Source organism: Scylla paramamosain, chromosome 42, assembly GCF_035594125.1.
Source record: "Scylla paramamosain isolate STU-SP2022 chromosome 42, ASM3559412v1, whole genome shotgun sequence".
NCBI classification, from domain to species: domain Eukaryota; kingdom Metazoa; phylum Arthropoda; class Malacostraca; order Decapoda; family Portunidae; genus Scylla; species Scylla paramamosain.
Genome location: NC_087192.1, coordinates 3,508,077 through 3,521,427, shown reverse-complemented (window position 1 = coordinate 3,521,427; position 13,351 = coordinate 3,508,077). Strand labels below are relative to the sequence as shown.

The 13,351-nt window shown below is 42.2% G+C and overlaps 1 protein-coding gene across 4 annotated transcripts in view; it reads left to right on the top strand.

Moving 5' to 3' along the window:
* The first annotated feature begins 3,994 nt into the window (after positions 1 to 3,994).
* LOC135093234 (breast cancer anti-estrogen resistance protein 3 homolog) overlaps positions 3,995 to 13,351 on the top strand; it is a 109,301-nt gene continuing 99,944 nt past the window's right edge. The window contains exons 1-2 of one of the 4 annotated variants that reach the window (XM_063992233.1): positions 3,995 to 4,293; positions 6,814 to 6,870. In XM_063992233.1, coding sequence (XP_063848303.1) covers positions 4,236 to 4,293; positions 6,814 to 6,870 — 115 coding nt within the window. In that variant the 5' untranslated portion in view covers positions 3,995 to 4,235. The remainder of the gene's footprint in view (positions 4,294 to 6,813; positions 6,871 to 13,351) is intronic. The other 3 variants (XM_063992232.1, XM_063992234.1, XM_063992238.1) reach the window with 3 other exon arrangements.

Below are 13,351 nucleotides of genomic sequence, written 5' to 3'. Positions count from 1 at the left end.
AGGGCCCAGGGAGGGAGGGTCGGGGTGAAGGGAGTGCCCCTGTAGGTGTTAATGAGAGGCAGACTAAGCGGCTGTCTGAGGTTCCGGTTAGCACGGTCAGTGGAGGGCCAGTCCTCAGATTTGCTTCTCGTCCCTTGCGAGTTACACATCACTTCTCACATAGTCTGAGTTGTATAGGATTCCACGACATCGTCTGAGTTATCCACTGTGTCTCGGTGAGTGGCTACCATTGCCTAGGGAGTTAATGTCGTGTTACCTGACCGGTGCCATATCCTTCCTGCCCCATTCCTTCCCCTCTATTAAGTAAAGAACTCGCCCAGACAGTGCATAGTAGTTATAACACATGTTCACGCCTGCCTGTCAGTACCTTGCTGCGCTACACGTCAAAAGTCGAAATATGTACCCAGGTTATGGTAAATTAATGGAGGTGTTGATAGACTACCTGCCTGTTATTACCTTTCTGCTCTAATATTGTGCATGTCCATATTCAAAGTACCTACCGAGGATAGATGATATAGAGTGGTAGATATTCTTCCGCCCCTGTCAAGTGTGGTGCTGCAAAATAAGTAGAACCACCCTGCTGACAGAAATCGGGTTGTCTTGTAGCACATTCACTCTGGCACAAATTTTCGTTTTGATAGAATATTTAAGATCTTGCTATGAATTGTTGAGTGTTTCGCGTTGAAGAGTGCTTGTCTAATGCAAATGCTTGGCGCCACTTTGTTATGCAAGAAGATCACTGGTCAGGGACAATAAAACTGAAAAAAAAAAAACCCTGAAATTCTCAATTCTTTAAGATGACAATCCGTAATGAAATTTAAAATGACATTGGAAATAAGGCGCCTTGACAGTACACAACTAAGAAAAGAACAACATTTATACTTACTGCTATAAATGTGAAAAGTTGACAAATCATAACAAAAAAAAAAGAGGAAACGTAAAAAGCAAACAATATGATCTGCGTTTTGTCATTTCCTCCTAGGGACAAATAGAATTGTTTTCACTTCCACATATCAGTAAATCTTAATTTCCAACCACTTAGACGAGGAGAGCACGTGACTTTCTCTCTCTCTCACACACACACACACACACACATTAAACAACAGCATCATTAGGTTATCATTAGTTATCCACCACCACAACAACCACCACCTGTACACGTGAACCTTCGTCAAGTGCTCGACCGGACTGAGATAAGGCGATAACCAGGAAAAGTAGCTAAATCAATCACTTTAATCACTGTGGTGGGTATCAGGGTGAAGGGTCGCGGGTACAGGGAGGTGTTCAAAGTCTGCCTCATCAGAAACAATGTGACGAAGTTTGAAAGTCGTGAATTTGTGGCTATTTTAACTTCTTCCCTCACACTAACTAATAGATACTAATATCCTGAATTTTTATTAGTCGACTCTTTATGTAATTTATGAGTGGGTATTTGTTTTCATAAGGCAAGTGACGTACAGAACAATCATCTCACTGGAACTAACATGTCATAGTTAGCCCTTAAAAAGAGTGAGAGAAAACGGTTCCGAGAAAACGAAGTTTTTAATGGGAGACAAAAGTAAAGTAGTCTATCCTATCTATATTACCCTACCTAAATTATATTCTAGTAAGTGAACTGTGTATGCGTGTGACAGAAACTTCAATCATCGATATTACTGCGACTTAATAATTACGTGACGGAATGACGTAAAAAATCTGCGGGACATGTGAAATCAAAAGCGGACCGTGTTTATTTGTATGTTCGTTCTGAAATATGTGCGCTTGGTTCCTTTTCATATATGCAGTAGAGAGAGAGAGAGAGAGAGAGAGTGTGTGTGTGTGTGTGTGTGTGTGTTTCACAATACTATGTAAGAACCTTTATTTAATTTCTCTTCCCTTCTCTTTATTGTCTTCAAAAACAACCAACTTCCTTCCTTAATTCATTTCTTTCTTTCTTTCTTTATTTTCTTCCTTCCTTCCTTCTTTCTTTCTTTCTTTCTTTCCTTCCTTCAGTAACCTCCCTCCATTGACAACAACAACACTGACAGTAATAATCAGCTGCCTACCTGACCAAACCTCAGCCTCATTACAAGGGCAGGTTACTTGAAGGTCACTGACACATTTATTTTTTTTCCTTTGATCACCAAAACAAGAAAAAAAAATACATAGACACTAATTTTTAAACAAGACTCTTTCAAATATATGTAAAAAAAAAGACAATATTAGCTTCGTATTCTCTTTTCATTTTTTTTTCCTCCGTCTCTCTCTCTCTCTCTCTCTCTCTCTCTCTCTCTCTCTCTCTCTCTCTCTCTCTCTCTCTCTCTCTCTCTCTCTCTCTCCATGCAAGCAGTTTATTTGAACCCCCATAACAAAGAAAGCCTTAAGAAATGAAGAATTAACACTATTTTGAAGTAAAGAAGTCCCAGTTTTCATGCACTTAATTAACCTGCATCCTTTTCTTGTGTATCAGATCAGGAGCAGCTTTCATTCACTCATTCTACTACAGTCTCTTCTTCTGCCTTGTTATCAGTTTCCATCCACTCACCCCTCATGCCTCAACTTGTGTGTCAGTAGGAGCTTTCATCCACTCATTCCTCATTCCTCATTTTGTCTGTTAGCATTATCCTTCATCCACCCATCCACCCTTCAACCTCTTTTTATTCACCAGCAGCAACTTTCATCCATTCATACATCAGACTCATCCTTTATCCTTTCAACCATCCCTCAGTCTCACAAGTCATTCACTGTAGAAAGCCACGTGGGCAGTACAAGAGTAAGTCAAAGTAAAGAGTAAGTCAAAAGGATTAGCCAAAATCATTTATTACTATTAGGAGTTACTTAAAGATTTTCCTTGACCTACACCATTTGATCGAGTTCCTCAGAAGGGCCCACTGTTAAGGATTTCTCCGCCTCTCGTACTGGGTTTGTTTAGTGTATTGGGGAATGACTCAATGACGTGAAGTTACTGTTATCGTCCCCCATGTCTAAATACGGGCATAGTGTTATCAGATCAATGAATAAGTAAGTATGAAGAAACATGTAATTAAAACGGCCAGGCTTGAGGGTGAATTGAAAGTGTGTGTGTGTGTGTGTGTGTGTGTGTGTGTGTGTGAAGTATAGTGGTATAATTTGCTGTAACCAAGACCATTTTTTATAAAGAAATACACGGGAAGAACAGGTACTAAGTAGATAACATACTGGTCTATAACGAGATAACTACCAGCTTCTCATTACTGGCAATTAACAACAGGTGGGCATAATACACAGGTAAACAGTTATAACCAAGACTCCACTCTATTTGTTGAGTTGCTGAAGAATTAATATTAGGAAGTATATTGGTTTATAACAAGACTAACTATTAAACTACCCACTTACTGCTAATCAACAACACTTGCGAAGAACACACCGGTAAAGAACAACGCCCAAGAACTAAGTCTAACTGCTGAATTACCCATTACGAACAACTAATTAACACACACATAAAGAGTAATAACCCAAAACTCCCATATGTTCTATTTACCAAGCTACCCTCTGTTCATAAGACCCGTTAGTAAAAACATTATTCTATAAGGCTAAGATTTAACAATGCTAACTACTGAACAACTCATCACGTACTTCTTATTAACACACAGGTAAAGAGTTAAACCCCAAAGCCATCTTATGCTCTATTTGCTAAGCTATCCTCTATTTGTAACACCTATCAAGCGTTGGCAGACACAAGAGCGACCCTAGGCAACAGGGAGGTCAGGCCATCACGGAGGCATTTTTGGCGTTCGATCCTGCGGCGGTGACCTGGGCATCTCCCCTCACTTCCCTTACCCAGGAGTACTCACACGCTTCACTTACACGAGTACACTGCACCTCTTATCTCTTCCACTGATGTAAGGTAAGTAGGCGAGAGACAGGTTAATGGCGGTGACAGTATCAGGGTTAATTTGTAAAGTGACTTGGCAGCTTGGACTGGGACGCGGTGTTCTGACGCTCTGGCCCATTGAAAGTCCCGGAGAGACAGACAGTGGTGGAACAGACGTTGTGGAGGGAGGCTGTGCGGCGCAGCTATCCGCGAGTTACATCACGTGAATTTATTCTAGTGTGTGATTGTAGCTATTGCGTGGTGGTTTGGAAGGCCAGTCACAGTGGTGAGGTGAGGGTTGTGCTGGTGGTGGAGTGTGGAGGATGAGTGCCTCGCTGTGGGTGACGAGAGCCGAGGACGAGGGAGGTAAATAGACGAGGACAGGACTCGAGGAAATAGCGACATGGGCAACAAGTTCTCAGCGAGCGGCCGCGACCCGGGGAGGAGCCGCGAGGAGAAGGGTGAGTGTTGTTTGCTGGCACACACACACACACACACACACACACACTAAATAGTCAACATCATAAGAAGCAAACACACACACAGTCAACTTTATAAGAAGGGCACACACGCACACACGAGTCAGCATAAAGAAGGGCACACACACACACACACACACACACACACACACACACATATTTATTAATAATAGCATGAACTTTGTTATCAGTACTGTATTATCACGTCAGTAGTCACGCTTGTATATTTTCACCTTTCGGGCGTGCCTATATCAAATAAACTTAGTTATTATTATTCATTATCACACACACACACACACACACCATGGTGCGAGCCATCAATCAATAGTCCCTTCTAGATTTGACTTCTAGATTTGACTTACCTTTAGGATTAATGTCAAGTATTTCCCCACCCCCAATGTACATTTTCAGTTTGTTGACTGCCTAAAGAATAAACCGTTTATTATTATTATTATTATTATTATTATTACACACACACACGCACACACACACACACACACACACACGTCAGCATTACAGAATACATTACATACATACATAAACACTTTTTTTTTTTCTCTGTATATTGCATGTTTATCTTTCAATCCCGTGTACACATTTCCATACATACACGGTCTTGCATGACGAGCTGAAGTACACCTACGTGTGGCGCCCCTCGTCTGCATCGTGCCTCGGGTGGCGCTATCAACTCTTATCTAGACGTGCCGTGCCTTACTTTACGTTTCGGATTACAGAGAAAGAAGTCGCCACATACACAAACGATGTATGACAGACGCAAGGTATGAAGGCCGTGCAAGATGAACAAGAGGCATGAAAAAATGTGAAGAATGTACAAGTGTGCGAGGCGAGGACACACGAGAGGCGCAATACGAGCCCAGACTTTCCTTATTACGGCGTGGAGTTGCGTTCTCGGCAGAAGAATAAGCAACCTAGGCATGTATAAATAAACAAACATGTGCAATATTCCAAGAAGAGGCGAGTAAGAGGCCTGGAGGAGGGAATCAAGAGGGGTATCTAATGAAAGAGGAAATGCTACATAGCCAGACAGACAGACAGACAGACAGAGAGATCTCGCGCTGCATTGAGACCACAAGTGTTACAACAGTAAATAGCCTTGCAGGGACACTTGAGCAGTTACAGGCGAGGTCACGAGGCAGATAACATGCCATACTCTTTTCCTACTGTCTTCCGCGTTTTCTGTTAATCTTACGTCCTCTCTATCGGATTTTATAATATTCTCAATGGATTAAAAGATTTGAGATTGAGAGAGAACGCCAAACTCTTCCCTTCAAACAGGTTACTGCTTTTTTCCTTCCTCCTCTCTCATTCTTAAGTCTTCAGATCTGTTGAGAATCTACGCAATGTTTAAGTTTTGTAAGACCTCATGGGAGGGCTTAACCTTGAGGGGGAAGGCAAAACGCAGATAAACATAGATAACATGCCATTCTATGCTCAATGTTTCCTGCTAATCCTAAGTCCTCTGATCTGTAGAGAATTTATGTACTGTCGGGTTTTACAAGATTATCAGCACACACAGAGGACAAGCTTGAAAGAAGACACAAAGCACTGTGGAAATACGTGTAGATTAAGTCAAACAACATGCCACACTCGCTTCCCACTGTTTTGTCCATTCTTCTCTGATTTGTGAAGAATCTATGTACTGCTGGGTTTCGTAAGACCGTCAGCTCATAAGAAGACATAACTGAGGTAAAAATGCAAGACAGTCTGTGGAAATTAAGTGCAGATAAAGTCAAATACCAGGCCATACTATCTTCTACTGTTCTGCCTTTTCTGCCAGGATGTTTAAGATTGTCATATCAGGGAACTTGAGATGGAGGAAGGTCACAAAACACAAAGGAAACGACTGCAGCTGAAGTCAAATAACATGCTGCTGTGTTCTGCGTTTTCCTTCAATCCTAACTTCTCTTTTCACAATATTTTCCACGAACATCGCTGGCATCCCAACTAATTTATGATCTAAGAACCAAATTATACAATTAGATAGTTTAAAATGTTATAAGATTCCCCGGGACGAGATTAGACAGTAACATTACCCACTATACAACATGAGTGGGTATACAGGTGCACTTGAAAAGAACATACACGGTGCTGGAGTGATTTTAACTTACTTCTGGCCTCCACTGTACACTCAATTTCCAGGCATCACCCACAAGGAATATTGCGTGTAAACATCAGGTGCAGCGAGGGCCACATGTTATTATCTCCACCTCAGGGAAGAGAATGTTATGTAATTGCTTCTCTAACACAGTGGTGGATGCCTGAAATGGACTCGATATTATCAGAGTGCTCGTGTTGGTCGTGCCGAGTCACAGCAGGGAGGCGTGTTAAAGATTAGATGGATGAATGGATGGGTGTGATAGGTGGGTATGTCAGGTAGGTAGATAGGTATGTATGCCATGTCTAGGCCTATTGATTTTTGTTGACTTCCTACACCTTACGCCTTCCCTTATGCTGTTATGTTTTTTTTTTTTTTTTACAAAGGTGTGGGGCAAGAAGGGAGGCAGAGTTCAAGGAAACTAGCCAGGAGAGAGAAAAAAGGTAAGAAAATCCTGTTCACTTGCCACTCCCAAAAGTCAAAGAAAAAGGAAAAAAAAAAAATTAAAGTAAAAAAAAAAAAAACTGGAAAATATAAGGAAAAAAAAGTTTGTACATCACCAAGACGGAGGAGAGAACGTGCAGAGAACGTGAAAACGGTGAACACAGTGCATGCCTACCAAGGTTTCTACTTAAACAGTGCCGCATGAGTGTTCTGGACGAGTGCAGAAAGAGCGGATAAGTTGTATATAGTGAGAATATAAGTACAGTAATTAGTAGAACAGTAAGAAGGAGAAATAACATTAACCGTGACGTTATTTCCCTCCTTTAACCCTTTCACTGCTATTTGACATGTTTCCTTAATAAAAAAAAAACTACACTAAAGCACCTATTAATTTTTCTACAGCCACCTCTGGGCATTGGATAATCTTCTCCTTTCATCCCCCTTCCTTCCTTGCTTGTAGATGCTCTAAAATTTTCTATACGTCGCCTTAAGTGATGTGGTTTGTTCCATATAGCAGTGAAAGAGTTAATTAATGTTTTGTACGAGTCTGAATAGAACGATGAAGTTGTATAGTGAAAGTTTAAGTGTTTAATTTTAGTAGAACACAAGGAAAAAATAATATTAATTTTGGTATTATTTATTCCTTCCCTCGCTATCTTGTTGTGGTGAATGTATACACCGTGCAAAGTTCATTAACTTATCTAATTACTTATACTTATCATTATCTTATTCTGAGTCGCTAAATAATTACTTCGCTGCATTGTCGTGTGTCAGAAACTGAATCCTGCTTCTCGAATCTTGACAAATATTTACTCTCTCTCTCTCTCTCTCTCTCTCTCTCTCTCTCTCTCTCTCTCTCTCTCTCTCTCTCTCTCTCTCTCTCTCTCTCTCTCTCCACGATTATACATGTTGTTCTTGTATCGATTAAGTGAGTGGGTTGGGAAAGCTGATGATGATGATTGTCATTGAGAAAACATACTGTTGACAGCCGTAGTAATGAGGAGAGAGAGAGAGAGAGAGAGAGAGAGAGAGAGAGAGAGAGAGAGAGAGAGAGAGAGAGAGAGACGTAGATGTAGGAGAGAGGAGAGAATTTAAAGGAAGAACGGAGGAGGAAAGGGAGAGAAAGTGGAGGAGGAAATGTAAGAGAGACTGTTTGTGGAGGAGGAGGTGAGGGAGGAAAGCAGAGAAAAGGGAACTGAGGGAAGTGTGGAGGCAGGAACGTAGGACGGTGAGTGGGAAGAGAGAGAAAGAGAGAGAGAGAGAGAGAGAGAGAGAGAGAGAGAGAGAGAGAGAGAGAGAGAGAGGGCGTTATCAGGCAATGGAGAGAAGTGTTCCTGACGATCTTAACTTAATTTGTATAGTGATCTTTTGCTTTCTCTCCTCGTGTCCTCATTTACTTTTTTTTCTTGGTCACCTTTCTATACTTTCCTTCTTCCTTCCTCCCTTTATATCTCCTCTTCCTTCTCTATGTTTTCTCTTCCTTTTTTTCTCTCTCTTCCTCTTTTCATCTCCTTTTCCATACTTCCCTGAATCACTTTGCTTTTTTGTTCCTTCCTCCCTTTATCTTTCATTTTTCATGCTTCCCTAAATTCTTTCTCTTCCTTTCTTCCTTCCTTCCTTCATTCATTCACCCTCCTTTCTTCCTTCCTTCATTTATTAATTAATTAATTAATCATTCTGCTCTCTGCACTTCTTTTCCCTTATTTTCATTTGTCTTTTTTCTTTTCTTCCCCTTTCTCATTCCATTTCTTCATTTCTTTTACTCTCCACTTATTCCCTCCTTATCCCCCCTTCTTATCTCGTATTCTTTCCCTTCCTCCTTTCCTTCCTGGTCTTTCTTAACAACCTTTGTATCCCTCCCTTCCTCCCTCCCTGCCTTCCTTCCTTCCTTCCTTCCTTCCACTCACTGTTCCTCCTTACCTTTCCTTCTTCGTTCCCTTGCATCCCTCCCCTCCTCCTCCCTTCATCTCGTCTTCACTCACATCTCACGTCTTCATCTTTCTTCCTTCTCCTACGTAAATCCTTCGTCCATTCACGCAACACTGAGAGTCTTACAATTCATCCCCTTGAGACGGGCAGGTAGAGGCGGGCAGGTGTCAGTGCGTCCCTTTCTTCTCTCTCTCTCTCGTGGACGTGGGCTGAGGGTACTGGCGAAGAGGGAAGCTACGCAGACGAACCTTGCCTCTGTCAACACAATCTTACTGCTCCCTTGCCTTATGTGCTGGTTGAAGTCTCTCTCTCTTTGCCTGTCCGTCTGCCTGTCTGTATATATCTCTCTCTCTCAACAAGTTCCACTGTTCACCGTTTACATTGAACGCTCACCTCTACAAAACTCACCCACGCAGATCTCCACCTTTCCTTCACCACTGACACTGAAAGGCATACCAGCAGAGGCGACGCGGTGAAGGAAAGACGCTGGTGGTGAGAACAAGGCCAGTATTCTGAGACGCTTCGCTTTCTCACCGCAATTTTCAAAGGCCACAGAGATGATTAGCCGGGCTCTCTTGAGTGTTTCCCCTGTTGATAATGTAGAAATCTTGTTCATCTGTCACTGGAACCTTGAAAATACTCATGAATACCAGTGTAACTTCATCTAGAGCCTTTTGAATGTAGTGTAGGGGGGGGGGGGTGAAGGGTGCGCCGCTGCTGCATTCACTGATTATACATGGGAGCCTCCGTGGTGTGTGTGTGGGACCTTCTCTTAATTAGTGAAGGAATGTGGGAGGGTGTAGACGTGATATTATAGTTAGACTGGGTGGGAGGGGGAGGTGATGGTTCTGCAGACCTCTTTTGTTCTCTTGTGTACACTTCAGGCGTCAAGAACTGGTTTTGTGGTGTACTGTGAGTATGTGTGTGTGTGTGTGTGTGTGTGTGTGTGTGTGAGTGTGAGTGTGAGTGAGAGATTAAGGGTGAGTGAGTTCGTGGTGGTGTTTGGTTTTTAGTGTAAGTAAGAGGGATAGTTTTCAGGGTACAGGATGAGGCGTTGTGGAAGGTAGGAGGAGGAGGAGGAGGAAGAGGAGGAGGAGGAGGAGGAGGAGGAGGAGGAGGAGGAGGAGTTAGTAATAGATGAATGACGTATTTCTCTCTCTCTCTCTCTCTCTCTCTCTCTCTCTCTCTCTCTCTCTCTCTCTCTCTCTCTCTCTCCTCTCTCTCTCTGTCTCCTTATTCCTGTTTTCTTTTAAGGAACTTTTTTTTTTGTGGTGATTGTGTTTGTAATTATTCCTTGGTAAGTTTTTATTTATTTATTTATTTTCCATTTCTCTTATTTTCTGCTATTATTTTATTTCGATTTTTCTTATTGTTATTTTTATTTATTTATTTATTTTTATTTTTTTTTTTTTTTTTTGCCCATGTCCCATCTCCGTGATTCACAAAAGATAATAAAGACATTTTTTTCAGTATGAGGTGGAAGGATGAGTGCGTGAGTGAGTGAGTGAGTGAGGTGGGAAGTGAATGAATGTTTTATGAACGAGGAGGAAAAAAAAAAATCGCAGTAAGGGATCGGTTTCTTTCTCCTTTTTTTTTTTTTTTTTTATCATAAGGGAAGCACTTCAACTCAACGCCTGATAAGAGTAATGCACGTGACCCACACAGATAAGCCAAAGTATTGATAATATTCTGGTACAGGTTTATTATTCGTGTTGTGACGTGTTACTGACTCATCCTTGTGTGTGTGTGTGTGTGTGTGTGTGTGTGTGTGTGTTTAAATTTCCAATGTCTAATGTGTTTAGGGGTAAGAGCAATTTGTTGAACCATATTAGTTATTGAAATGATATTGTTTGTGCTGTTGTGCGTTATGGCCAATAAAATATCTATCTGTCTATCTATCAATCTATCTATCTATCTATCTGTGGTGTGTGAAACGCTTTACTTTTCTCACCACGACTATTTTCAAAGGCCACAGAGTGTTTTCCCTGTTAATAATGTAGTAATGTTAATCTGTCTCTGGAACCGTATAAACTACCTGAGAAATCCGTGTAACTTTAACTAGAGCCTTTTGAATGTAATGGAGATGCGGTGTAGAAGTGTTTTAGAATGTGGCCCTGTGTGTGTGTATGTGTGTGTGTGTGTGTGTGTGTGTGCCTATGTATGTGTGTGCGTGCGTGTGGTGGCTTTCTCGCAGGGTATTTGTGACCGCTGTAAGTGACTAATCGGGCCAAAAAGACCTCTCGGGTGGACCGTTAACGCGGCGCTCGGGTGTCGGGTGTCGGGTATCAACGGCCGCCGCCTACAGGGACCCCGTTAAAAAAAAAAAAAAAATGCGAGAAAGAGAAGTAGTTAAAAAGAGAGAAGGAGTCCATTCGTTCCTCTCTCTCTCTCTCTCTCTCTCGACTGCCACGTGTAAGCCTGGTCGCTTCTTGCAGCTTCCCTTATTTCTTATGTTCTTATGTTCTCTCTCTCTCTCTCTCTCTCTCTCTCTCTCTCTCTCTCTCTCTCTCTCTCTCTCTCTCTCTCTCTCTCTCTCTCTCTCTCTCTCACAAAACACGCTAACAAGAAAACCATCAAATATAAGAATGCCATTTTCAACTTGCACACATTAAAACAACAATAAATAAATAAATAAATAAGGAGAAACACGTACCTATAATTATCAGTGACTTCTACGTACATTACCAGGCACCAGGTACCATAAAGCACAAGGGAAGGGGCAATATGGTGTCCTGGTCTACAGTTCGCCTTGTTTTTATACACACAGGAGAGGTAGAGTCGTAAAAAGAATAGGATTACTTTACCGCTTCCTCGTCTTGTTCCATCCCTTCCTTGTAAACCTTCCCATCACCGCCTCTCACCCTTATCCCCCCTTCCCTCTTCTCTTTATTCCCTCCCTCCATTCCCTCCCTACCAGCATCCCTCTCTCTATCACTCCTTTCGTCCCGTTACTCCTCTCTCCTTGTAAACCTCTCCATTATCACCCGTTCACCCCAGTTCCCTCCATCCAGTACTTTATTCTTGCCTCTTATTCCTTCCAGCATTTCTCCTTCCATATTCAAGCACGGTTCCTTTCAGTGTCCTTCCTTCCAGCACTGTCCATCCTCTCAGAACCTTTATTTCTCCCAGCATCTCTCCTTCCAGCACACTTTTCCTCTTTCCAACAATTTTTTCCCTTCTTCCATCGTTCTCTTCCACTTTCCAGCACTTTTCCCTTCTTCCAGCACTCGTTTTCCTCTTCCAGAACCTCTGTATGTTCTAGCATCCCTTCCTCCATCATTCTCTCTCTTTTCTTTACCTCCATCACACACTATCTATCCTTTTCCAGGACTCTTTCCCTCTTCCATTTCTCTCTCCTTACTTCCAGCACTTTCCCTACTCTTATCATTCTATTTCTCTCCTTCCACAACCTGTACCTCTTCCAGCATCCCTCCTCCCTCCCTCAAACTCACAAACACCCAACATTCATCCTCCTCACTCCTTACATCACATCTACCATCCTCTGTTAGGCATCCCAGCATACTCCACACCTCCCCCACTGTATACCCTACTGCTGCCCTGCCCCGCCAAGGCCGCTAGTCAAGGATGCGTGCAGCCTTGGAGATGTTGAGGGGTGTGTGTGCCGTCAGTGTGTCAGTCAGGTCGTCAGGGAGTGGTGGGGAAGGGGAGGGGTGTGGAAAGGGCGCCCCACACGTCACTTGGAATTGCCTCTGCCATCACTCTAGTGACAATGATATAGAACAGAGCCTTCTACTTAAATTAGGGTTCTTGCTACGTGTATATGTGTACCCTGCAGGATTTAAAGGGCTTGTGTAGGTTTGCGTAATGTTACGATGTGATTTTCGGCGTATTTTGTGGGTTGTAGATAATACTTATTGATTCTAGGTAGGAAATAAGCGAGATAAAAATTTTCTACCGGGGATTTGAAAGACTGGTTAGGTTTTACAGGTAACTCTTGGTGGGATTTAGATAATGTTGATTGATTTTAGCGTGGGGAGATTTTAAGTCAAAGTGATGGAAAAAAAATGCTACTCGGGAGTTTCAGTTGTGGAGTGATGTTAGTGAATCTCTTGTGTACTTATGGGATATAGATAATACTGATCAGTTTTAGGCATGGGATATCTTACGCAATGGTGATAAAAATTTGCTACTAGTATACAAAAGTTATAAAACTGTATTAATATTGCAGTAGATAACTCTTCGTGTATTTGTGAGATATAGATAAAACCGAGGAACTCCACACATGAAATTAAACACGTGGTGGTGAAAAAACTGTTGAAGAATTAGGACGTGTGTATGTGTGCGCGAGAGAGAGAGAGAGAGAGAGAGAGAGAGAGAGAGAGGTGCAGTCAGTCCGAGGCACCAGTCACACAGCAAGGGATAGCCAGGTAATAATTAGCTTACCTTTCCTGGGTTAGTGATAGAAGTGCCACACTCACAAATAAACTATGAATTTTAATAAACATGATCTTTCCTCCTCCTCCTTCTCCTCCTGCTCCTCCTCCGTCACTACCTCCCCTAATACCTCCACTCCTCCACCCTCACATCCTC